Consider the following 27,663-nt stretch of genomic DNA (forward strand, 5'->3'; position numbering starts at 1 on the left):
TGGGGACCCCCCAGCCATCTCACAGTTTAGTTTTAGCCCTGAAATAGCTCACCTAATTCAACAGGTAAGGGCTTGTTAATTAGTTAATAAGTTGATTCAGGTGTGCTAGTTCTGGGATACATCTAATAGATGAAATGGCTGGGGGGTCCCCAGGTGAGGGTTGAAGACATATGCATTAGAGTATATTGGTGACTGCAAGATGAGATGCAATTTGTAAATTGATATCTATAAATACCTATATATTTCAACACCTAAAAGTGATGTTATCAATATGCCACTAATGATGAACATTTTGTTAAGTGTTGTTTGTGTATTCACTGTGTGAAGACCGGTGCGATGCATTTGTTTAGAAAATCCATACTTATTATTGGCTGTAATATAATATTAATTTCAGCAGGAAACCCGTCCCTGGTTTACACTTGAGGGACCCCACAGTCCTTACCAAACCCAATATCCATTAAAACCTGAGGCCTCTAAGGGAAGATCACATATGGTCTCAGTTTGTGTTCCTTGCTGAAATAAAGGTATAATCATTTTCAGGTCTGCTGCGAAGTTATAAAATATAACATGAATGTAATTTTGGACTGTGAACTTTAATTGATTTGAAATACATTCTGACAAATGTGAAATGTATTTATAAAAAAAAAAAGAATATTTATATAAAAGGTGAAATACATTTTGATATCCGAAACTGAATTTGGATATTGTAAAATGTATGATATATTCATATATAATACACATAATAAACATATATTCATCATGCATTCTACATGCATTTTGTACGCCTATGTAGATATTCCATAAAAAACCACATTTACAATGTCTACAATGTATTTCTGATCAATTTGAAGACATTTTAATGGTAAAAAAAATTTCTTTCTAAAACAAGGACATTTCTAAGTGACCCCAAACTTATGAATTGTAGTGTAGATGTACAGTGGGTAGAACAAGTATTTGATACACTGCTGATTTTGCAGGTTTTCCTACTTACAAAGCATGTAGAAGTCTGTAGAATCCAGAAAATGACATTGTATGATTTTTAAGTAATTAATTTACATTTTATTGCATGACATAATTATTATCATAAAAGCAGAACTTAATATTTGGTACAGAAACCTTTGTTAGCAATTACAGAGATAATACATTTCCTGTAGCTCTTGACCAGGTTTTCACACACTGCAGCAGGGATTTTGGCCCACTCCTCCATACAGACCTTCTCCAGATCCTTCAGGTTTCGGTGCTGTTGCTGGGCAATACAGACTTTCAGCTCCCTCCAAAGATTTTCTATTGGTTTCAGGTCTGGAGCCTGGCTAGGCCACTCCAGGACCTTGAGATGCTTCTTACGGAGCCACTCCTTAGTTGTCATGCTGGAAGACCCAGCCATTACCCATCTTCAATCCTCTTACTGAGGGAAGGAGGTTGTTGGACAAGATCTCGCGAAACATGGCCCCATCCATCCTCCCCTCAATACGGTGCAATCATCCTGTCCCCTTTGCAGAAAAGCATCCCCAAAGAATGATGTTTCCACCTCCATGCTTCACGGTTGGGATGGTGTTCTTGGGGTTGTACTCATCCGTCTTCTTCCTCCAAACACGGCGAGTGGAGTTTAGACCAAAAAGCTCTATTTTTGTCTCATCAGACCACATGACCTTCTCCCATTCCTCCTCTGGATCATCCCGATGGTCATTGGCAAACTTCAGCCTGGACATGCGCTGGCTTGAGCAGGGGACCTTGCGTGCGCTGCTGGATTTTAATCCATGACGGCGTAGTGTGTTACTAATGGTTTTCTTTGAGACTGTGGTCCCATCTCTCTTCAGGTCATTGATCAGGTCCTGCCGTGTAGTTCTGGGCTGATCCCTCACCTTCCTCATGATCATTGATGCCCCACGAGGTGAGATCTTGTATGGAGCCCCAGACCGAGGGAGATTGACCGTCATCTTGAACTTCTTCCATTTTCTAATAATTGCGCCAACAGTTGTTGCCTTCTTACCAAGCTGCTTGCCTATTGTCCTGTAGCCCATTCCAGCCTTGTGCAGGTCTACAATTTTATCCCTGATGTCTTTACACAGCTCTCTGGTCTTGGCCATTGTGGAGAGGTTGAAGTCTGTTTGATTGAGTGTGTGGACAGGTGTCTTTTATACAGGTAACGAGTTCAAACAGGTGCAGTTAATACAGGTAATGAATGGAGAACAGGAGGGCTTCTTAAAGAAAAACTAACCGGTCTGTAAGAGCCGGAATTCTTACTGGTTGGCAGATGATCAAATATTTATGTTATGCAATAAAATCATACAATGTGATTTTCTGGATTTTTGTTTTAGATTCCGTCTCTCAAAGTTGAAGTGTACCTATGATAAAAATTAAAGACCTCTACATGCTTTGTAAGTAGGAAAACCTGCAAAATCGGCAGTATATCAAATACTTGTTCTCCCCACTGTATGTCAACTTAAGTAGAGCTTTGGTGGTCAGTTTTATTATTATATACTGTCCCTGTATGTTCTCTACCACAAGCAGCAGCACCACTACACAAAGTAAAAGTCTGCGTATGTGTTAATGTACTTGGCAAGTATAGATTCTGATTAATTGCCTCCAGATAAAAGACTGAAAGCAAGTGGTAATAATGCATAATTTAAAGCAAGGCAAGCATTCAAATCAGAACCCTCAATCTCTCCAAGGTAATTATCAAATATGTGCCTTTTACTCAGAGTTTTACATTTCTCAGGCTTTAGATTCTTTTACGAAGCCATGGCCAGCTCTTTTTTTTATCCTTTTGTCAGATAGGAAGTTAGGCATTGTTTTGTGATTCTGCTCTGAAAATAATTTGGTAATTATAAGATCACCTTATAGACTCTGAAATGTTAAAAACATTTTTTGCAAGAATGAGAACAACTAATAGGTTTTTCACGTGCAGAAACGTTTAATATTAGGTTTAAAACCTCAGTGCCTTAGTTTGGCAAATAACCCATTGGTAAATAACTATGTAGTACTTATGAGTTTGAATTAAGCATGTATTATTATACAAGTTGGTGTTAAATGTGATTTTTGGAAGCAAGCACAATAAACAACAATACATTCTGCCAGTTAACAGCCTGTCCATACAGTTACAACAGAGTTGATTTTCATTTTGCCAGGAATGGCAACGAGGTAGGTTTAAAAACATGTGATTGATTCACCTCAGTAAACGTCCTGCATCAGGACCTTGAAGTTACAGCAGATTGAACGTAGTAGGTAAAACATTTAGCAGCCAAATAACTTGCTCCATTCAAAAATGTTCCTCTGTAAGGGAGTTCCTTGGCTGCTTCACTGAAAGAGCTTGTGGGGTATCTACACTCACCTAAAGGATTATTAGGAACACCATACTAATACTGTGTTTGACCCCCTTTCACCTTCAGAACTGCCTTAATTCTATGTGGCATTGATTCAACAAGGTGCTGAAAGCATTATTTAGAAATGTTGGCCCATATTGATAGGATAGCATCTTGCAGTTGATGAAGATTTGTGGGATGCACATCCAGGGCACGAAGCTCCCGTTCCACCACAGCTCAAAGATGCTCTATTGGGTTGAGATCTGGTGACTGTGGGGGCCATTTCAGTACAGTGAACTCATTGTCATGTTCAAGAAACCAATTTGAAATGATTCGAGCATTGTGACATGGTGCATTATCCTGCTGGAAGTAGCCATCAGAGGATGGGTACATGGTGGTCATAAAGGGATGGACATGGTCAGAAACAATGCTCAGGTAGGCCATGGCATTTAAACGATGCCCAATTGGCACTAAGGGGCCTAAAGTGTGCCAAGAAAACATCCCCCACACCATTACACCACCACCACCAGCCTGCACAGTGGTAACAAGGCATGATGGATCCATGTTCTCATTCTGTTTACACCAAATTCTGACTCTACCATCTGAATGTCTCAACAGAAATCGAGACTCATCAGACCAGGCAACATTCTTCCAGTCTTCAACTGTCCAAATTTTGGTGAGCTCGTGCAAATTGTAGACTCTTTTTCCTATTTGTAGTGGAGATGAGTGGTACCCGGTGGGGTCTTCTGCTGTTGTAGCCCATCCGCCTCAAGGTTGTGCGTGTTGTGGCTTCACAAATGCTTTGCTGCATACCTCGGTTGTAACAAGTGGTTATTTCAGTCAAAGTTGCTCTTCTATCAGCTTGAATCAGTCGGCCCATTCTCCTCTGACCTCTAGCATCAACAAGGCATTTTCACCCACAGGACTGCCGCATACTGGATGTTTTTCCCTTTTCATACCATTATTTGTAAACCCTAGAAATGGTTGTGCGTGAAAATCCCAGTAACTGAGCAGATTGTGAAATACTCAGACCGGCCCGTCTGGCACCAACAACCATGCCACGCTCAAAATTGCTTAAATCACCTTTCTTTCCCATTCTGACATTCAGTTTGGAGTTCAGGAGATTGTCTTGACCAGGACCACACCCCTAAATGCATTGAAGCAACTGCCATGTGATTGGTTGATTAGATAATTGCATTAATGAGAAATTGAACAGGTGTTCCTAATAATCCTTTAGGTGAGTGTATATTGAATTTTGAATTATCCATTTCATTCACACATTAATGTTCTATATGGAATTACCCAGGCTGTTTGGTTGAAAGTGATTGATGGGTTTTTAAAATGGATTTTGAATGATGCACTTCACAGTGTTAAACTTCAAGGTTTTGGTACTAGTTGTCTGTTAGTTCAGAAATGAGTTAATTTCCCTCAGAGCATTTATATCTTTCTTTTTCTGAGAGAGCTTTCGTTTTCATTTAAATTGACTTCTTCCCTGAGGTACAGTAACTTCTCCAGAACTGTTAGAAAGGAAACACACAGAACTTTCCAGAGCTGAAGGCTGGTCACACAGATTTATCAGGGGGAAAGAAGCCTTACTGTATCTACTGCACTGGCTCACTGCAGTAGCTGCTGCTGCTACAAAGAAAAAAGAAAACTAGCTAACCTAACTCCAACCAATGTTTTACAATGGTGTTCCACCCCACATTTTGGGGTGGATCAGCACTCTACCATAACAACAAATGTTTGCTTTTTTTTTTTTTTTAAAGTAGACGAAATTCAGCATCTAAATTCAAAACATCAGAGTTTATTGTTTGGTTTCTTTTAAAAAATGGAATCAGGGAGATGAAACATGATGGAATTACAGATGATATACATTCCCTGTATGATTTTCTAGTCTAATTATATTATTGGATAAAAAAAATTCTCAAACTGTGGTTAAATCTGAAAGATTTGACAAACTGGGAAATTTTTCATGTCCTCATTTCGAAAAAGCAGATTTTTTGGCTTATGTGTTTAGGTCAAAAGTTACATTTAGGGTTAAATTGGGGTTAGGGTTAGTCATTAGGCGTGGGTTACATTTAGGTATGAGCGTTAGGTTATTGAGGTTAAGGTTAGTGTGAGTTCAGTGTTACAGTTAGTTTAATGATTAGGGTTATGGTTAACGTTTAATAAAATTTTGATTTTTTTCACCGTCAGTAAAATTTGCTTCAGACGGGCCTGGACATGCGCTGGCTTGAGCAGGGGGACCTTGTGTTCGCTGCAGGATTTTAATCCATGACGGCGTAGTGTGTTACTAATGGTTTTCTTTGAGACTGTGGTCCCAGCTCACTGCAGGACATTGACCAGGTCCTGCCGTGTAGTTCTGGGGCTGATCCCTCACCTTCCTCATAATCATTGATGCCCAACGAGGTGAGATCTTGCATGGAGGCTCAGACCGAGGGAGATTGAACGTCATCTTGAACTTCTTCCATTTTCTAATAATTGCGCCAACAGTTGTTGCCTTCTTACCAAGCTGCTTGCCTATTGTCCTGTAGCCCATCCCAGCCTGGTGCAGGTCTACAATTGTATCCCTGATGTCTTTACACAGCTCTCTGGTCTTGGCCATTGTGGAGAGGTTGGAGTCTGTTTGATTGAGTGTGTGGACAGGTGTCTTTTATACAGGTAACAAGTTCAAAAAGGTGCAGTTAATACAGGTAATGAGTGGAGAACAGGAGGGCTTCTTAAAGAAAAACTAACAGGTCTGTGAGAGCCGCAATTCCTACTGGTTGGTAGCTGATCAAATAATTATGTCATGCAATAAAATGCAAAATAATTATTTAAAAATCATACAATGTGATTTTCTGGATTTTTGTTTTAGATTCCGTCTCTCACAGTTGAAGTGTACCTATGATAAAAATGGCAGACCTCTACATACTTGGTAAGTAGGAAAACCTGCAAAATCGGCAGTGTATCAAATACATCTTCTCCCCACTGTATGAGTGTATGCTAATTATTACTAAAATGTAAATGTTTAGAATTAGGGGATTAGATATAGTTTTTTTTTTGTAATGTAAAGTCATACTTGGTTTGTGTGTCAGTTTCTATGTGTTTGTGTGGGTGTGTGAGCGATAGATTAAGATCTGGACGTGATGTACAGGAAACAGCATTCAATTAGAGCCAATCACAACATTAGAGATAATCAGATGGGAGCTAATGTGTCTTTAATGAGGACGCTATGGTCAGGCTGGACGGGGAGACGTAATACAAGTTAATATATCCGTTGACTTGTGTTCCTCACAGCGCAGGGTAAGCCGAGTTAGACACAGGTGTCAGCCAAGCTAGACCGTGGCTACCTTGGTGACATTTCTAGAGCAGCAGTTCATAATGCTCTCCAGGAGACCCCTAGATGTCTGACTAGGGTCTAGCTTCATTGGCATCAAGCAGGCTGGGGCTTAATAATTAGTGGACAAGTTGATTCAGGTGTGCTAGCTCTGGAATACATCCAATGTGTATTGCAGCAGGGGGGTCTCTAGGAGATGCTTGAAATTCACTGTTCTAGAGAGAAAGGGCTGTGCTGTCTACTCATAACACATTTTTTTGTGATCATTATCCCTGTTGACAAGCAACAGCAGCTGTGGTAGTAGGGAGGAAAGAACATCTTAGTTTGGCCAGCACATTAATGGCTCCAGGTGTGCTTTTGAGCGGTGTGTTCAAAAATAACAATTATGTTTTCATGCTCTATAACAAATTCTGCCAACTACCTGGCGCTTTGTTTAAAATGACTTTGTCAAAACTGTAATTACAATGATTAAGTTTGTGTTTCTTTGGGAAACAAGCACCCATCTATATCATTTGGTAAATATCTGATGGTGAAATCAACACAATGCCTTAGTAATTACCAGGTAAATATCAGCTGAAACAGGACTGTGAAAAAAAAGCATTGCTTTTTCCTTTGCTGTCTCAGCTCCTGTGTAGGTGTGTGATTATAAGACATTTGGAGCTGTTAAATAGTAATCCCCACTCAATTGTATTGCTCTGTATGTTGAAGGAAGATCTAAAAAACACACTCTTCCTGTAAACTATAGTATGGCATAGTGAAGAGTCTGTCTTCGCCCATTTCACTTGTAAACCATTCTTAACTGATCCTAAAGAGAGCAACATTTCTTATCTTTTTTGTACCCCCTTGTTTTCACCTTGTATTACTCCCTTTTTTCGCATGTGGCACGCTGTCGCAAAGCATGACCCCAGTCAGCTGCTTTATTGCCAGCCAAGCGGCTTGAGCAACTGCGAAGCGCAATGACACCAGGAAAACTCTGCTGACAATGCCTCCCCGCTGTGGAGCCTCCCCGCTCCACAGGTAGCCAATTTGAAAACCGTTTTCATTTACTATAGAAACCGTTTGTTATCCTTTCTTTTACCTGCTACATTCTATGAAATGTGTTCTATGTTAAACATTTGACGTATGAACACCGTTGGATTTGATGCAGCTTCCCAGCTAGTAGCACAATCAACACTCAAACCTTGAATATGGCTGTCAGCTTGGCGCTCCAACAAGTGCCTTAATTGTTGTGCCACCCAATGATTTCTACAGAATGAAAGACTGGGAGCTGGGTTTTTAGATACAAAACCTTCAATGCCCAAACCAGAACTGTGTGATGCTATGACTGTCTTGTCCCTAGAGTATTTCTGGGAGCATACCGATAGAATAATGATGTCTGAATAATGGTCTGAATAATGGTTCTTAAGACTCTCCGTGGACACCTGATGTAAGTTATATTGTGCTTGTGTAAAAGTGTAGGGTTTTACTATGTTTTGTGTTTACTGTCCACAGTAAGTCAAAAATATGTCTTCAAGTGTTAATAGCAAATCTTTAGCACCATCTACTGACATGTATTTAAAGAACAGGATAGTACAATAAGCTACTATTAGTGCTGTGTTAAAGAGAAGCACTAAATCAAATGTGTTATATTATCATTATTATGAAAGATTGTATTGTCACAAACTAGTGCCAATAAAATTATGAATATAGAGAAAAGTAGGGAAGCTAATACAGAGTACACACGCACACACACACACACACACACACACACACACACACACACACACACACACACACACACACACACACATATACATATACAGACGGTACCAGTCAAAAGTTAGATTTGATGAGTAGCCTAATGGGGGATCAAAGAAAATTAACAATGTAATATTACACAGATTTCCTTTTACTGTCAGTGTTTTAAAGAGGATTCATCTTTGACAATCTCCAAAAACCAACTCTCCAACATGTCCTTAACAAAATCACAGTTTCTAAAGAAATACTTTTTCTAATGTCATTAAGATACATTTTATACATGTATTTCCCTGTTACTTAACCAGAGAATTGAGAACCAGTTCTCATTTTCAATGATGACATGGACAAAGGCATTCAATTGCAAGAATACAGACAACACAAAGAACTACAAGAATAATGTGAAGGTACAATACATACAAATTTACAATAAAAACAAGGGAAATGAACTAAATTACAACCTGTAGAGCAAGACATACAGAGTAGTTTGCCTGGTCAGCAAATTAATGACGGCTAAAGGAAGTGTGGGTGTTAGGAGTGACTAGGGTGAAATATCCTGTTATGCTGTCATTTATATAATTTATGTACTATACCTGACCCCAAAAAATACATAAAGGATATAATAAGATTATTAATAAGATAACAGAATAAAGCATATATATGCCTGTATCATCCGCCCAGCAGACGGTTTACCAATCGAGCTTAGGTTGGCATTCTGCATATGCAGTTGATAAGCTAATCACGAAATCACTTGCTGAACGTATGGGTAAGAGTAGTCCTACGACTTTTAATAAAAAAACGTGTATACCTCAGACCTTCAGCCATATTTCTAATTGTGTTCTTGTCATTCATGTAATTCGAACTATGTTGGGTTTATGACTCGCAAAAATGACTCACATTCAGTCCTTTCAAGAGTACACCCCCTTGTCCCCAAATTACTCACAACGCTTCGCTCAGTCGATTGACAACGTAGAAATTGCATTAACAGTGGGCTGTAACCCGCTTTAACACGTTTACAGACGGTTTCTTATCTCCCAAAATGTATCTGTTTTGAGATGTTAAAACAGTACATTACGTTTAGAAAGAAAAAAAACAGTACGTTACGTACTCAAAAGGGGCGGAGTTAGATTTCTACACAATACAGCTAGCCTAGCAGCGGCTTTCGGTTAACACAACATCAAATCGCCAACAAAACAGCGTTGAAAGTCGGTTTATTTAGGTACTTTTGTAGTATCATGTAATTGATATAACAAATAGCCTACTAACAGACTTCATTTGTTCTTGAAAGTAATCAATCTGGTAAGTTTTTTTTGTCGTTTGTCTTGTAGTTTAGGCCTATTATTCATTTCGCTTTGATGTACAGTCAGTACTGTACCTGGCTAAAATAGTTTTAACGTCAAGGTTAGATTTTTGATGAGAACGTCGAGCATGTAGCCTCGGTTGCCGGTTTGCCTGTTATTTAAAAGGTCACATGATGGATTAAAAAAACTACCGTTCAAATGTCGAGAAATAGACTATTATTGTTGATTGTAGCTAGTCTTTACAGATCTGTTGTAGCTAGCAATACAAGGATTATTGTATAATGTACTACTGTACTGTGTTATTTAGCAACATTATTGGAGAACTCATGATAAGGAAAATTCCTGGAAAGGAAATGTAGCTACTTCTAGCTAACGTTACTCTTATAGTTACATTTTTGTATTCGTGTTAAAACAATACTTTATTTTGAGGTTCCAATCTACTGTAACGTTAAAACTGGTTTACTCGTGTCTGGCTAAAGATGTTTTGTTTTTTTTATTAAGAGGGGGAAAGACATTTCATAGTAACGTTAACTTTACATTAACCCAATTGATAGATGCTGTGTAATATAACGTTTTCCTAAATTCCAGCTAGCTACAAAAATCTGTTGTGGTTCATACAGCTCCTCTATAAGCACACATCAGCAACAAAAGTACTGTATGATATAAACCGTTTAGAGCAGTGCCAATCAAGCATTTTGCATCAGGACGGTTTACAGCTGATGATCCAGCATTTCTCTTTGCTTTCTTTACAAATCCCTTTTCTCTACTCTGACCTTTGCCTCATGATAATATGTGGAGGATGTTTTGTTTGTTCCAGTTCTCTAGTGCTGTCTCGACTGATCTCTAATACTGAGGATGGTCTATTTCATTACAGGGCTCCAGACGTTGAGTGACAGCCATGGTGCAGCAATACCAGTCACCCGTACGGGTTTACAAACACCCCTTTGAGTTGATAATGGCTGTAAGTTATGTATATTTGTCTTTTCCAACTACTGCATTATCAATTCATCAATGCATTATGTGTCTGTCCAAATGCATCAACATTGACACCCGTGTACTTTTCTTAAATCGTTTTATATTCTTCATTCAAAACAGTTGAAACCATAACCTGATATGGTTTTGTAAAAGGTAACATTTTGGAATTTACTGAATAAAACCATATGGCATGGACCAAACTGTAGTCAAGTCAGAGCTGCCCAGTCCTTGGTTTTATACCTTTTAGCCAAGAAACATCCAACAAAATTGCTTCTTCTCGACTTTACTGAGTAGTAAACTGCCCTCGTTCTTCAATGTTTGAAAGGCGCTATCACCCAACCGCTGGTTTTAGCTCTCGTCGTGGGTTTTAGATGTAATCCAGATTGATCACTAAAGGAAAAAAAAACATCTGTCAATTACTGTAGGGTTGTTGTCTTAATGGAAGAATTACATTCAACAGAGACTCTGTTTCAGGACACTGGTTAAACATTGCACTCCAAAACACCTTGATAATATGCTGATATATTGTGGTCTTGTGCACAAGAGTTTTGGACCGGAGGCAGTGAAAGCAACCACATAGCATTATTAAAACCTCCCCCTTAATGTATTCTAGTCAGGGTGTTCTTTTTCTTAACTCTTCATTTAATTGTTGATAAACATAGGCAAAACCTCCTCCGCGAAAGAGACGCCAGAAAGCCAGATTTAGCTGGTCAAAACACATCTAAATACTGTGCATAAATGTTCTGTGAACCATTTAAACAAAATGTGAGCTGTGTGTTTACTGGAACAAATAATGAATTCAAGAAATAGCTAATCCTACCTAAGGGTTGATAAGGCCATTGTGTTGCTTTTGTTGCCTCTGGTACAGGGGGCCTTGGATGGATATGTGCAGTGCATCAGAATAAGCTGGTTATCAGGTGTTTTGGAGTTCAATGTTCAAGCCAGTGTCCAAAAACTGGAAATCCATTGATGTCCGTCAGTCTTCAAGTAAGACACTGAGCCAAAAACGTGATTCCAAAATCACCCTGGAATGGTTTAGAAAATATGCTGGGCTGTTCTGGAATGATCGGAAAGGAGTTCAGATGTTAGTCATATCTGGCAAGATCTGAAAAATTGGTTGGTGGTGGGCAATCTGTTTTTGTAAAAAAAATTACATGTAAAGCTACTTTCCAAATATTTGCACTGAGTTTTCCCTGAACCCTTTAGTAATCATGTGACCACCATCTGTAGGGTCACTGGCTAGGGGAGCAGTGAATTGAAAACACTGAATCCAGTGTTTAGAACAGATCTTGCCAATCAGCATTTTCTAGCTGTTCACTCCTGGACCAAACTTCTTGACATTGCCTGCCTACTGTTAGTGCTTTTACGCAAAAACGCAAGAACAGATTTACATCCCCAACTATTTTAGTTCCTGTTTTTGTTGCTTTTTTTTTTGTTTGTTAAGCAATGTGTTCAAAAGTGAATATATATAATGTCTTGAATTCAGTGTGGAAATGTATCTGGGTTTTGAAATGTGGAAATGCATCTGTTTTGACCTAACTGACCGATTACCACTGCGTGGATAAGCTGTACTGGTGCAGCATTTGCTCTGTACATGGTTGCATAAGTCACAGAATACACTCTAAACAATCTCATACAAATCTTGTGACTTGGCAGGAAGCCAGCAGTCGTTTAATCCCAGTTCAGCGAATAGATCATATCACATGGCTTCGTATCGGGGCTGCTTGGCTCAGTGTTTTTACTGTCAGATCCTAACTGGACAGGACATCCTGCCCAAACGCCATGTTGAACCGTGATGCCCGTCTCCATGCCGCCAGCTTGTCTATCTCTCAGGGTCATCCGCCAGGGCCCCGTCATGCCGTGTGGGTTTCAGGCTCAACACCATGGGCACGGCAGCGTGCCTAAATGTAAAGCTGTTTTTTTTTTTTTTTGGACTGCCTTGAAAGGTTATCTATTTTGGATGCACTCGGATTCGGGGCGCATTCTGGTTTATGGCGCGGGCCTCTGGTCCTCCTCTCGTATCGGTTTGTCTCTCGTGTCTCTGGTTTCAGTCCTCTGGGCCCTAGTTGTACAGTAGTGTGTCTTTGCAGCTCCTGCTGACTTCCTGCTGAGCTGTGTCTCTGAACTTGGCCCGGCGTGTCATTAGGCCTCCCTCCATTGTGCTCTGTCCCTTCAGCTGCCTGTTGCCGGGCCTACCGACACAGCTGGCTTGCTTAGATGGGGCCGCTCCATCCGGCCCTGTGGCGAGCCTCACTGCTTTGTGACACAGCCGTTGAAAAGTGCTTTGCTTGACATGTTCTTAACTGGGTATTGTTGGCGACTAGCTGTGGGATAATAAAGCAATAAGGCACAATAATTAGGCCTGAATACAGCTCATAGCTGTGTTTATTGACCACCTGAAGTGGCTTATTGCTATGATGAATTGGTTACCGATGCAGTTTTTAACTGTAGAACATCTTGTTTTTTTTGTATTATCAGTGTAGCAGTGTTATTCCATGGCTTTCACCTAATCAGTGTTAAGTGATGAAAACATCTAGTTGATAACAAGGACACGTCTGAAGCATAATGACTTCTTACGATTCTATTTGCTATGGTACTCTGTTTATAATATCAGTGTGGAACCTCAAGAGTTTTGGTAAATGTTCTGTAGAACACAGCTCACTGTCATATCCTGGAATGTTGCATCATGCACAAAAACAGCCATTAGCTCTGAGTATTTGGCTAATTATTGCAACTCCTCAGAACCCTCCCCCCACCCCGCTTTTGAGACTGTACGACTTCCTGTTCTTTAGGGTTATCTATTAAGCCAGAAGCAAGTACTGTGTTGTTATATCCGGATGTTCAGCACAGACATTCTAACTGTTGCAAGTGCCCTGTTTCAGAATGCTATGTAACATGCCACTGCTTGCAGTCAAATGTGTTGCTATTTGCCTGCAGCCGTGGCTCTCCTTTAGCTACCACATACCACAACGTACAGTCCTCCGGAGTTCTGGTCTCTCCTTATCGCCGTTTTGGTCTCTGTCTATCTCAGTTCTGGGGATGTTTGTTGGATCTACATTTAAATCAGTGTTTTAAAAGGTCTAAAAGCGGCAGTGCGGGCTCCTAGGCATCTTCTATGTTTCCATGACAGCAGCAGACGAGGGGGGCCTCTGTCCTCTCCCAATGACTGACCCTCCCCGGGCCCACTGACCGCCCCTTAACCGTGTCTCCAGTCGTGAGCCTATCATTGGTTGATTGCCCAGGGCGTAATGCTGATTACCACATTCTGCTGTTCTCCAAAACTGCATCATTGTCTTGGCTCTTAACTAGTGTTTCATGATGGGCTGCAGTTTGTGAGACAAATAAACATGAATGGTTAGCCCAGTATGATCTCTACGTGTCCTGCAACTGGAGTGACTCTACAACCTATCCCCTCATTGACTTAAAACACAACAGCCAGACACAAAATACTGGATATTCTCTCTATCTAAAAGCAAAATCTTATGCTGAATAGTTATAGTAAGAGATGTATGTAGGATCAGAATGTATGAGGCATTTTTGTTTTCTGAATCCAAGCACTGTTAGAATAGTTAATGGACAATGCCTGGACGCTCTAACTGTGGGCTATTTGCTGTTTTGTATACGTCATGTGTTTTGACTTTGGAATTAGAATAATTCTTCACGTTACCTTCATTTTCAGCAGTTACCTGTTAATTAATGGGTGTCCTGTGTGACTCATCATCAGTCAGGCTGCTGAACACCGGATTTGTTTGATCCATATTGACTCAGGCTGTCATAGACTTTAAAAGCTGTTTGTGCCTGTTAGGGTTGTGGCAGGCCTGGTGCTTCACTGTTTTAATGGGGAGGCAGGCCCTTCACAACAGTAGCTTTTTGTTTTATTAAAGACCTGTTGACATAGTAGTTCTCTCCATCTCCCTGCTGGCTGGCCTCGTGGGCCGTTGCATCGTCATGGACCAGCATCCCAGTAGACCTTTTAAAATACTCCTTGTAGAATTCATGTCCCAAAGAATTCCATGTGTTCTGGAGGCACTGGTGTCAGACCCGGTACTATGTGGGTGTGCCTAATAAACTGGCCACTGAGGGTGTGCATTAAGACAGAAGAATTTCATAGTGTGACTCATAGCAACGTATATTTTAACAGTCCCTACCGTGGCTTATCGTAAACAACTTTGAGGAGGGGGATGAGGTGGTATGCTAATTTAAGTAAGCGGTGACTACTTCCTCTGGTTTTCCCTAGAGTATCCAGTCTGCCTACAGAGTTACTGTGTCCGATCTGCTGGTCTGCATATTTTGGTGTTTCGTTCCCCCAACATTGCAACCAATTGAGCTCTGTATTACTTCCCGTTAGTAGCGTGTCCCAAAATGCAGTGGTAACCTGCAGATAATATGCAGGTACGGCATGCTCATTCCTAACTGGGCAACCTCTGACTGCTCTGCACCATTGTGCTAACTTGGAGTGGAGCACAGATGAGAAGCCACATGTGGGTGTTGAAGCTTATTCATTTCATGACACGGGCCGGGATCCTTTGTTGAGATTTTGCTCGCATCAAAGGGCGGTTGCGTTCCATGTCACCGACTCAGATGCTGTAACACACTCGAGAGCATCCTGACTGACTGCGCCACAGTGTGGTTTGGAGGTTGCTCCGTGGCCAAACACCCTGCAACGGGTGGTGAAAACCTCACCATCACTGGTGCCCAGCTCCTAGCAATCACAGACCTCCAGCGCAAGTGGTGTCTGCACAGCATCATCAGGGGCCCTTCACATCCACGCCACAACCTGTTAGCCCTCCTCCCGTCAGGCAGGCGGTATAGGTCTCTTTGTTCCCACACCAACAGGTTTAGGATCAGTTTCTTTCCATCTACTGTAACCCTGCTGAACTCTGACTCACACTAACCATACCCTCCCACCCACCGCTTAGTACTGCCTCTCAGGGACCTTGTTGCACTGCTCCCTTTGTACTGTTGACACTGCTTTGCCATGTCTGAGAAGGGAATTTTCAGTTGTTACATGTACATGTCGACTTCAGGAACCTCACTGCTGCTATCCCTGCATTTCTGTTGACATGCTACCTTACTCCTTCAATTTGCCTTGATTGCACATTTTGAATTGCCATTTTTACCTGCACAACAATTTATAACATACACTATACTTCATAGTTGTACATTTTCTACCCTCCTCTATTTGCCTTAATTGCACATTTAGTATTGCCATTTGTACTGCATTTACCTGCATTGCACATCTATTAATTCCACTTGTAACATACATTTACTTAATACTTTTCTGCCCACTTCTATTTGCATTTCTGGTTAGATGCTAACTGCATTTCATTGTACTGTACTTGTACTTATTCAATGACAAGAAAGTTTAATCTAATCTTAATCTAATCACAAATGTAAGTAGATATGTAAAATACCCACCCAGGCATTGTGAAATCTGGCAAGCATCTGCAACATCTCAATTTTCTAGACTTCTATAGAGATTTGTCAGATCGTCCCACCATGGCACCTGTGACAGCCCTTGCAGCGCCACTTAGGCATCTCCATTTTGAATTTCGTAATACATTTTTATGAGTTGGGAAACAAATTGAAAGGCTGCATAATTTCTCCTCGTATGTGTTAGAACGGGGATTGTTTACTTGTCTGTAGCTATGGAACATTTGATCGCAAGTATAATAAATTGGCTGATCCCTCTGCATAACCTTGGCAGAGTTGTGATCAAGCAACCGCCTCGTGACTCTTTTTAAAGTGTGCTTGTTTTGCTTATATGACTCATGAGGTCAAGACTTTGACACGCAGAGTGTTCCCTGCAGGGGGCCCGACACACTCTAGTTACATCTCTTTTAAAATGCTGCTGAGGTCCCTCAATGACTCCCTCAGGTCACAGTGGTCTCCAGGGATGTCGTGTAAGTGGGTCGTGTAAAAATCAGGACACCGGACCTTTACACTTTAGTCATTCCACAGATGCTGTCATCCAGAGCTTCTTACTGGTGTAAATGTACAGCAAGGGATTTTCACCTTGTCAGCCCTGGGATTTTCCAACCAGTGGCTTTTCGATTACTGGACAAGTGCTCTAACTAAGAGGGACCCTCAGCCATTTCCATGTTTTTAGTGTTTTCCAGAGCTCGCACACTATATTAGACTTGTCAGCTAATCATCAAGCTTCCTGAATTTGTGGTATCTCTTCAGGGTTATGGCGAAAACGTGAAATGTCTGAGGGTCCCTGAGGAGCCTAACCTCCTATGCTTTAACCCCTAGGCCTGTTTTAGACTGCAGACTCCAGTGCCCCGAAGCCATGGTCTTGGCATTGTGGGCTTTTCCATTTGGAAGTAAACTTGTTGTGACATCCAGTGTTTTTATTGATCGTGTGATTAGTGAATTACCCAGTGAACCCAGAAAACGATTTCACTGCATGCCATGGTCGTGCATTGAGTTTTATTTCAAGTCAAATGAGTAACATTTAATATTTTCCTTCTCCAACGTTCCCCCCCTCAGGCCTATGTACGGAGGTTTCCAAACTGCCCTTTGATCCCGATCTTTGTGGACAGTGAGGTTGTCAAAGAGGAGCACAGTGATGACGGAGCCATCGTGTTCACCGAGAGACGCTGTAAGGTGGAAGCCGACGCCCCCCGGCTCTTCAAAAGGGTATCCTGACTTTTTTAGCCTTTCACATTTTAGCAGTGAAGCTAGCCACCAATAGCAGTAGTGTGTTTGGTTATTCCCTTTCAGACCAGAATATCCTAATATGGTCTGTGTCCAATTGGTTTTCTTTTAATCCAATACATGTTTTCGCAAAGCTATTAGTGTTGAGTGTCCTGCCTACTGTTAGAGTTGCCCCGTGTTGAGAACCTCCTACTGTTACTCTTGTCTGGTGTTGAGAACCTCCTACTGTTACTCTTGTCTGGTGTTGAGAACCTCCTACTGTTAGTGTTGTCCCGTGTTGAGAACCTCCTACTGTTACTCGTGTCTGGTGTTGAGAACCTCCTACTGTTACTCGTGTCTGGTGTTGAGAACCTCCTACTGTTAGTGTTGTCCCGTGTTGAGAACCTCCTACTGTTACTCGTGTCTGGTGTTGAGAACCTCCTACTGTTAGTGTTATCCCGTGTTGAGAACCTCCTACTGTTACTCGTGTCTGGTGTTGAGAACCTCCTACTGTTAGTGTTGTCCAGTGTTGAGAACCGTACTATTAGTGTTGTCCCGTGTTGAGAACCTCCTACTGTTACTCGTGTCTGGGGTTGAGAACCACCTCCTGTTAGTGTTGTCCAGTGCTGAATAACCTCTAAATTTGTGGCCAGATGGCTGGTGTGGACTACCTGTACTTCATCCAGAAGAACACACTGAACCGCAGGACGAGGACACTGCACATTGAGGTCGTCAATGAGAGCTTCTCCAACAGAGTCATCGTCCATGAGATCTGCAACTACACCGTGAGCCTGACAACTCTACTGGTTATGTACTCTCCACTTTAATTCATTTACAGACTTGTATTGTAACGCGATGCGCTTCCGCTGCAGGTTCACCCGGAGAATGAGGAGTGGACGTGCTTTGAACAGACAGCCAGTCTGGACATCAAGTCCTTCTTTGGCTTCGAGAATGCAGCTGAGAAGCTGGCCATGAAGCAGTACGCCAACAGTATTAAAAAGGTGTGTTTCTGTGTCCATCTGTCAGCAAATAAGTACACAGCACTGTATACAGTGTGAATGGAGGGTACGGTTATAGAAGGGGAATGTCATCGTCCTCCAGCAGGCCTCTGGGCCCATATAGAGCCACTGTTAACTTGAGCATGTTTGCTCAGCCTATTTCTAGGCCTGCTGCAATCCTGCCTCTGAACAGAATGTTTACCAAGGTCTCAAGTCTGCATGCTGGGCCATATGTCTTGCTGAACCCTGTCACACAGGCGTGTGAGTTTGTGTGTATGCCAGTATTCACTGAGACGCCTTTGTGCAAACAAACCTTCTGTATTTGTCCACATTGTTGGTTTAATACTCTAGGTAGCTTTACATTGTTGGTTCAGTATGCCCAATGTACAGTAAGCTGTACATTGTTTAGTTGTTCATTACACTAACTAGCTGTACATTGTTTAGTTGTTCATTACAGTACACTAACTAGCTGTACATTGTTTAGTTGTTCATTACACTAACTAGCTGTACAGTATTGGTTCATTACACTAACTAGCTGTACATTGTTTAGTTGTTCATTACACTAACTAGCTGTACAATATTGGTTCATTACACTAACTAGCTGTACATTGGCCATTGCTTTTGAAACATTGTTAAAAATAGGAAACACTGCTCTTATAGATGGCATACAGTTGTGCTCAAAGGTTTGCATACCCTTGGAGAATTGGTAATATAAAAGAAAAACATGAGTGAGCAGGCAAAACACATGTCTTTTATTTCTTATGGGATTCATATTCAACTGTAGGTCATAACAGAATGGCACAATCATAAAACAAAACATGGCAACAAATAAAAAATGAACTGACCTCTGTTCAAAAGTCTGCATACCCTTAGTTTTTAATACTGTGTATTGCCCCCTTTAGCATCAATGACCGTGTGCAGTCTTTTGTAACAGCTGTGAGGCATGTCAGGTGTTGTCGGGCATATTGTAACCAGGCTTTTTTGTTGCATTGGCGCAGTAAAGGCTTATTTCTGGCAACTCTACCATGCAGCTCATTTTTGTTAATGTATGTTCATATTGTGCTCCTTGAAACAACCACACTGTCTTTTTCCAGAGCAGCCTGTATTTCTCCATTTCTATCTCTTTGTATCCCGAATTCTTCGGGCCATTTTGGCTGAAATATTTCTTGGTCTACCTGACCTTGGCTTGGTATCTTGAGATGCCCGAATTTTCCACTTCTTAATGAGTGATTGAACAGTACTGACTGGCATTTGCAAGGGTTTGGATATCTTTTTATATCCTTTTCCATCTTTATAAAATTCCATTACCTTGTTATGCAGGTCTTTTGACAGGTATTTTCTGCTCCCCATGGCTCAGTATCTAGCCTGCTCAGTGCATCCATGTGAGAGCTCACAAACCCAATTACTATTTGCAATATAATATATTGCAATATAAAAAGTCACAGGTGTGGGAAATTAACCTTTAAATGCCATTTTAACCTTTGTGTGTCAGCTTGTGTGTCTGTAACAAGGCCAAACATTCAAGGGTATGTAAACTTTTGATCAGGGCCATTTGGGTGATTTCTGTTATCATTGTTATTTAAAAAGTAGCCAAACAACTATGTGATAAGAAATGGCTTCATATGATCCCTATCCTTAAATTAAAGACATGATCCATCATATTTTCAACATCAATGTCAAAATATCACAATTTCTGCCAGGGTATGAGCACAACTTTACCTTGAACAATATAGAAAATATTTCTATATATCTTAAGTTATGCTTTATACCGTAGTCATTTCAGCTCTTTCTATAATAAAAGACTGAATCAGCACAAATATGTTATGATTTAAAATGTGCCTTTCATGGTCTTATATGACTTGTTCTTCACAGTTGCATATGTTAAACGAAACTCCTCAGACGAGTTTAGAAAAGACGATTCCCCTCAAGGCTGGGATCCACACATTCTTGTTGCAAGTTCAAGATTTTCACAAGCTGTCCACAGGCCACAAAACACTGCCTGATGACTACTTCAATTCAAACGTTGTGTTATGTAGTCACGCTACATTTCGTGGAAACTCATAACGACTTCAAGTTGTCAGGCAAAAATGATCGCCTGCGTTAGTTAGACTGACATCATTGCTATGCTGACTAGATGCCAGTCAATGGGCACAATATATCTGTGGCCTATCACCAGCACACTAGGCCTCCAAGTGTTGAACCATGTTGCCATGTGTAATCGCTCGATGCTGACAGCAGTCTCACCATTGGCAATGGAAGAGGGCAGGAAATGTACTAGTATTAAATATAGTGTATGTTACAAGTGGAATGTGTAGATGTGCAATGAATGCAGATAGCGGAGGGCAGACACTTTAAAAAACAAATGTATTAGGTATAATGTATGTAACAAGTGAGAAATGTGCTCTGTCCCCAGGGCAAAGAGATCATAGAGTATTACCTGAAGGAGCTGGAGGAGGAGGGGGTGACCCACGTCCCCCGCTGGAGTCCCCCTCAGGCCTCCCCTCCCACTGCCATGCTCCAGCTGCCACTCGCCAGTGCCGATGTCGCCCTTGTGCCCACTGCCAAGGAGACCCACAGCAGAAAGGACCCTGCCAGCCTCACCGAACCACAGACGGCCTCCCCAGACGGTCAGTGGGATAAACGCAGTCATAAACAAACACAGTCTCCCTGAATGGGGGGAAGCCTCGTCTCGGTGTGGCCGGCAGGTACAACAGACATATAGACTGTGGGTGGGCATGGGAGTCTGTGTGTGTGTTGAATGTTTGTCTTGGTTGCAGATAAGTTGGATGCTGACTACATCAGGCGTTACCTGGGAGACCTGACGCCGCTGCAGGAGAGCTGTCTGATAAGACTACGGCAGTGGCTGCAGGAGACACACAAGGGCAAGGTGACCGTCATGTACACGCGCAGGCGCGCGGAGACACACAGGCGCGCAACCTCACGCATCTGTGTGAACGCTCTCCTCTACCTGTCCTAGATACCTAAGGACCAGCACGTGCTGCGTTTCCTGCGGGCCCGAGACTTTAACCTGGAGAAGGCCCGGGAGATCCTGTGTCAGTCCCTCACCTGGAGGAAGCAGCACCAGGTGGACTTCCTGCTAGACTCCTGGGAGAGACCTCAGCTGTTACAGGACTATTACACTGGGGGCTGGCACCACCACGACAGAGGTAGGACGGGACGCCGCCACGGGGGGGTTAGGGACGGGACGCCGCCACGGGGGGGTTAGGGACGGGACGCCGCCACGGGGGGGTTAGGGACGGGACGCCGCCACGGGGGGGTTAGGGACGGGACGCCGCCACGGGGGGGTTAGGGACGGGACGCCGCCACGGGGGGACGACATCACCCGGGACAGGGTAGTTACTATCAGTTTCTAGAGGTAGATATGGTTGGAACTAACAGAACAACAGACTTTAGCATGGAAACCCAATGAACTTCCTACAAGTGGGGGGAGAATTAAACATATCTTTCGTGTGTACTTTGTCACGGCGCAATTTTTTTCAGTCGACAGCAAATTAGTTTGGTGGGAGCATTTGCATAAATGTTTTTCTTTTTTAGAATATAAAGTGGAAACAGAAGGAAATCTGTGTGGTCATGAATCAAATGACTTCTTAGTAATGAGTCAAGCACCCAACACCAGGAGGTCATACATGGTCACCACAAACACCGCCTGATAGAAAACAATGTTGGGAGTTGGTAGCTTGCTGGTATTTACTTGAGGCAGGTGTGGGTGTACACGCTATAGGTGTGGTTATGGTCAGCAGATGGTCACGTGACCCACGTCTGTTGATTTAGTGACAGTTTTTTTTATTTGTCTGTAGATGGTCGTCCTCTGTACATTTTGCGACTTGGACAGATGGACACCAAGGGTTTGGTGCGTGCCTTGGGCGAGGAGAACCTTCTAAGACAAGTGAGTATGATGTCCACACATACAGATGCTGGCTATGACCACAAACACACCTCTCCCAGTCCTTTCCCTCAACACATCACCGCTTCCTCCCCCCAGGTCATGTCCATCAACGAGGAGGGCCTGAGACGTTGTGAAGAGAACACCAGAGTATTCGGCCGACCCATCAGGTGATGACCTGCTATTTCCCGTTCGCCCGGTCATGTGTGTCCCACTTCCTGAATACATTGTGTACAGTGTCTTAACACCCGCCCGTCTCACTCAGCTGCTGGACGTGCCTGGTGGACCTGGAGGGGCTGAACATGCGTCACCTGTGGCGGCCGGGTGTTAAAGCCCTGCTGAGGATCATTGAGGTGGTGGAGGCCAACTACCCAGAGACCCTGGGGCGCCTGCTCATACTGAGGGCCCCGCGGGTCTTTCCTGTGCTGTGGACACTGGTGGGAGCCTTTAGCGACACGCGTTTCAGCTGACGTTACGTTAGCCAGTTCATGCAGAAGTACCGTATGGACTTGCATGGGCTTTGTTCAAGCCAATTCAGTGGACGTCTAACATGACCTTTGACCCGGAGTATCTGTGCTCTGTTCCCAGGTCAGCCCATTCATTGACGAGAATACCAGGAATAAGTTCCTTGTGTACGCTGGAAACGATTATCAGGGCCCCGGTGGTCTGGTGGACTACATCGACAAAGAGGTCATCCCTGACTTCCTGGGAGGCGACTGCCTGGTGAGTTCGACTGGATAACAGCATGCTGAATGTGCATTTGGTTGTGTACGTGTGGTGCCTGTGTCCTCAGAAGTTTCTGGAAATAGTCTTAGCTGTGTGGGGGGCTGATTGTTTCCCTGTCGCGTCACGTCCAGTGTGAGATACCTGAGGGAGGAACCGTCCCGAAGTCTCTATATAGGACGGCAGAAGAGCTGGAGAGTGAAGAGCTTCGCCTGTGGACAGACGCCATCTATAAGAGTGCCAGTGTATTCAAGGGGGCCCCACATGAGGTAACTGAACTTGTCAGGTGAATTCCGACTGATATCGCCATATTTGTTTGTGTACTCTGTAAATATTAGATGGTTATCATATTCAGACAAACAGGTCACTACCATTGATTTACCTGTCCTGAACAAGCGTTTGCCAAGCTGGCTGTGGGTAGCGAACAACCCGGGTAGATGTAGTGTTTGTTCATAAGGTAGGCTGCTATTCAGCTGGGATTCATAAACCAGTTAAATGGGTCATAGGCAACAAGGGGAACCGATGAAGCTTCCCGGTTCCTTTGTGTTTGTGGTAGCTTTAGAAAACATCATTAGTTTAGTTCTGACTTATTCGGCTGTAACCCCATGTGACTCAGAATTATGGAAGTATTAAATTCCGCAAAGGGTTCCTGTTAAATCAAAGACTTAATGACCTGTAGGGCTGGTGTTCAAAATCGATAGTTTAGTGTGTTGAATTGCCCCCTTGTGGACAATAACACTCAGATTTCAGTGTCAATGCATCAGTCAATGCAGTACCACCAGTACGAATCTGCTTTATGATGATAAAAAAATATATAAATGTCACGCTAGATTGCGGAAATTAAGTGCTTTCAGAAGGTGGGGGCATCGCTGCACAACTGTTTTGCGCTAACCCACTCACTAGCCTGACAAAGGCATTGCGCTGATTAGCGATCAGCTCTCTCTGGTTTCGACACCATGTTCACTCATCAACCGTCCCGCCCCAGCTGCTGATCGAAATCTCCGAGCCGTCATCCGTGATCACCTGGGACTTTGACGTGTGCAAAGGGGACGTGGTCTTCAACATCTACCACTCCAGGAGGGTGCCCCAGCCCCCCAAGAAGGAGATCCTCGGGGCCCACGGCAGCCTTACGTCGCCAGCCGCCAACAACGTGCAGCTGATCGACCGGTCGTGGGTTCTGGGCCAGGACTACAGCATAGTGGAGACAGCACTCACCTGCAAGGAGGGAGAAAGTGTCCAGGTGAGAGGCCCACGCCTGGGTCAGGTTAGACATGGACCGACAGGTGGACAGAAACCCCGCCTCTGACCCTCTTCAACGGTCTCCTCCACCCAGGGTTCCCATGTGACCCGGTGGCCCGGGTTCTACATCCTCCAGTGGCGCTTCCACTCGTCCCCGGCCTGCTCTGCCTCCAGCCTGCCCCGGGTAGACGACGTGCTGGCCTCCCTGCAGGTCTCCTCCCACAAGTGTAAGGTCATGTTCTACACGGAGGTGCTGGGCTCCCACGACTTCAGGTCAGTCTTTATTCGCTGCGTAACGAAGCCGGTTCTCCCAGGAACGATTCATGTGTAAGGTATCTGCGGGACAGTGGGACTGTTCTTGTGAATAAGCGTTTTAGGCTAACTGTTTTTTTTTTGTGCGTATGGGGTTCTAGGGGACATGTGCTTGCGATTTATTAATATAGGGGGTTGAAATTATTCTCTGGGGGAAGGTGCTCTAACAAAAGAATGGATGTTATATGGATTTGGTTTTTTTGTTGTTATTCATTTACTGGCAGTATTTAATGGCCTGTCTGTGTGTTTGTCTGCCTCTGTGTCCAGGGGCTCTATGACCAGTCTGGAGTCGAGTCACAGCGGCTTCTCCCAGCTGAGTGCCGCCACCACATCCTCTAGCCAATCACAGTCCAGCTCCACCGTATCAAGGTAGCAGCCAGCCAATAGGTGGTGATGGAGTTTGAGTTTTTGCAGCTCGGAGATCCCTTTTAGGATCCGAATGACTTTTTACTGTTGACTTGTGATGCTATTGACTTCTGCCCTGTTGCCTTAAAGAAAAACCAGTGCTGTGCCCACACACCTGCCAATGCTGACTTAACCTTACCGAAGGGGATGAGAGATCTGTTATGAACTGTATGGGACGAGGATAGCCTCGCCTTGGGGCGGAACAGTGGAGTTCCTACCTGTAGTTTATGAACTGTATGGGACGAGGATAGCCACGCCTTGGGGTGGAACAGTGGAGTTCCTACCTGTAGTTTATGAACTGTATGGGATGAGGATAGCCTCGCCTTGGGGTGGAACAGTGGAGTTCCTACCTGTAGTTTATGAACTGTATGGGACGAGGATAGCCTCGCCTTGGGGTGGAACAGTAGAGTTCCTACCTGTAGTTTATGAACTGTATGGGACGAGGATAGCCTCTCCTTGGGGTGGAACAGTGGAGTTCCTACCTGTAGTTTAAAGCGCTGCAGGATGCACATAGTTTATGTGTGCAAATAATAATACATTTTATTAGTTTCGCTAGTGATATTATTAAAATATATCTGTACGTTGTTTAATTTGTAACCCCGTCTGTATTTGTAATTTGTGAATTTGTAATGTATGGAACAAGAACATCTGCGATGTTGGAATCTGAATGAATAAATGCAAATGGAGATTTGTCTTGTAAAGCCACCACCATTCTCCTTGCTGTTGTTCTTTAACGGGGATATTACTGTTATGTTTCTCCATTCTCTGAAAATGTCAATAAAGCTGTGGTTGCTGAAGTTACCTCAATTCACCATAAGATGTCAGTGTACTACATGAAGAGAAGAGTACTCAACACAACCTTACTAGAGTAGACCTACTCTAGCCACTGATTCACTGTCCTGTCAGCAACCCTGACACTGTTTCTTTTCAACCTTTAAAACAGTCTTGCTTGAATCGAGAAAGGCATAACTTATACAAGGCCTTTTAGGGATATTAGTTGCAGAAAGTTTCCAAAACCGCTGACTTTTTTTAAATGCCTCAGGGCATTTAGGTAAGATGCTGAGGTTTGCCTTTGTGCCAAGCAATGATGTAGACCAACCGTAGTTACATTTGAATGAACTGGTACAGGCCACAGGCTTGTTAAATGTTTATTATTCACTGCTAATTTGAATGCATTATTACGTTCCTTTGCCCCTCCTGATGATCAAGTGCGGGGCTATGCAGTCGCCTGTCATTTACATAACTTTAATTTCTATAAACTCATCAGGCGCCTCTAGCTAAATGCAAAGTGGAGCGGTTTCCTTGGTCGCTCTGTTGCCTTTGTGACTACTGTTTTACAGACTAGCTGCTGAGCAGAACACATGACTGGCGGCCACTACTTGTTAGAGTGGCCCCTTGTATCGCTGTCTTCCCTGCTGGGATGTCAGCGTTGGTACCACAGGAAGTGAGCTGTCTGTCATTGCCGAAGGATGTTGGCTGAATGTTTCATTCCGTTCTAATGACCTCCCAGGACACATGGTTTTTCAAAAACTCAGCCGCAGGCCCAGGTTTTTCTTAAAGTCTCATTTGTCATTTAAATAATAAACGTTGTTCCACAACTAAATCCTTTCCCCATTGAACGGCTAAACCATCGCATTGCGCTGGGATTAACCGCATTTGCATCATATCCTAGCAATATCAAAAAAAATATATATATAAATAAACTACTGCTTTAACTGTTAAGAGGACCCTTCATGGACCGCATGTTAAGGATGAACAACATCCAGCCTGAGAGGAGCGCCTGCTCTTGCCAAGACAAGTGTCTCTAATATTGATTTGTTGATATATTATAAGCAGTGTGCTGAGAGAGGGATGATTTATATCATGTACCAGCTGCCAGAGATGCCTTCTGTCGGCATCTTATAGGAAGCTGTTCATTCAGAGCGTTGTGCTGCTGCTCTTTATTGGCGTGTAACCAGAAGTAGCATCAGGAAGTCATATTTAGACAGTTTAACCAGAAGTAGGGCCAGGATGTCATGCTCCACAATCTGATTTTTCTTGAAGAGAAGAACTTAAATATTGAAAAGAGCCTGGAATACAAGTCTTTTATATTTTCCATAGATTGGAAGACAGAGCATTCTAGCACTGCCATTACATTGTACTGTCTATAATGTTTATAGCGCTCTTCGGCTTGGTGCGCCATTGCTATTATTCAGGATAGCCTAAAACAGAACACTGATTACATTTTTACCCCTGTGAGTACTTGTTCCTTTCAGAGAAAATTTAGTATCTCCTGTGTATTGAAAGCTGTCTATATACTCAACTAAATTAGGCTCTGCAGCATTTATGTTTCCAGATTAATTTGTCTATAATCTCTTGTGGATCGACTATGTAAACACCTAGCGTTTTACCATATTACACAAGACTTTAGTTTTTGGTTAGCGTAGATGAATCTGGGATTTCTCAACCAATCTCTGGTTTCGTACAGGATTGAGGTCCCTGCCCAGGAGCTCCATCAATCTCCGATTTAAGGTAATTGAGCACCACTTTTGTTTGCAGCTTGCTGTCTCCTTTTTTTTGGTTCCTGAAGATGAATGGACTTGACTGCCTTCCGGACTTGACATTTCTGTTCCATAACCCCTACAAATAAAGGGGGTGGGGGCACATCGGTTAAGCTGGCCATTCAACATTTTAAGGGAATTGCATGCCATTGCTTTAGTGTGAATGCCAGGCACAACAGCTGAGGATTGGGGTCAATTCCACTTTAATACCAGTCAGTGCAGGAGAAACATTTAATACGCCAACAAATTATATTGAAACCTTTATGATAAGG

The 27,663-nt window shown here is 42.9% G+C and overlaps 1 protein-coding gene across 1 annotated transcript; it reads left to right on the forward strand.

Moving 5' to 3' along the window:
- The first annotated feature begins 9,286 nt into the window (after positions 1-9,286).
- On the forward strand, positions 9,287-25,662 carry LOC105012892 (SEC14-like protein 1). The gene is made up of 17 exons (XM_020051266.3): positions 9,287-9,654; positions 10,531-10,617; positions 17,124-17,273; positions 17,924-18,055; positions 18,143-18,271; positions 20,682-20,895; positions 21,046-21,155; positions 21,246-21,435; positions 22,087-22,175; positions 22,272-22,342; positions 22,438-22,609; positions 22,761-22,895; positions 23,030-23,164; positions 23,881-24,135; positions 24,229-24,407; positions 24,714-24,815; positions 24,942-25,662. Exons 2-17 carry the CDS (start codon positions 10,555-10,557, stop codon positions 24,982-24,984), a joined length of 2,169 nt encoding a protein of 722 aa, XP_019906825.1. The 5' UTR covers positions 9,287-9,654; positions 10,531-10,554; the 3' UTR covers positions 24,985-25,662.
- The last annotated feature ends 2,001 nt before the right edge of the window (positions 25,663-27,663 follow it).

This window comes from Esox lucius, chromosome 11 (genome assembly GCF_011004845.1).
Source record: "Esox lucius isolate fEsoLuc1 chromosome 11, fEsoLuc1.pri, whole genome shotgun sequence".
Lineage (NCBI taxonomy): Eukaryota > Metazoa > Chordata > Actinopteri > Esociformes > Esocidae > Esox > Esox lucius.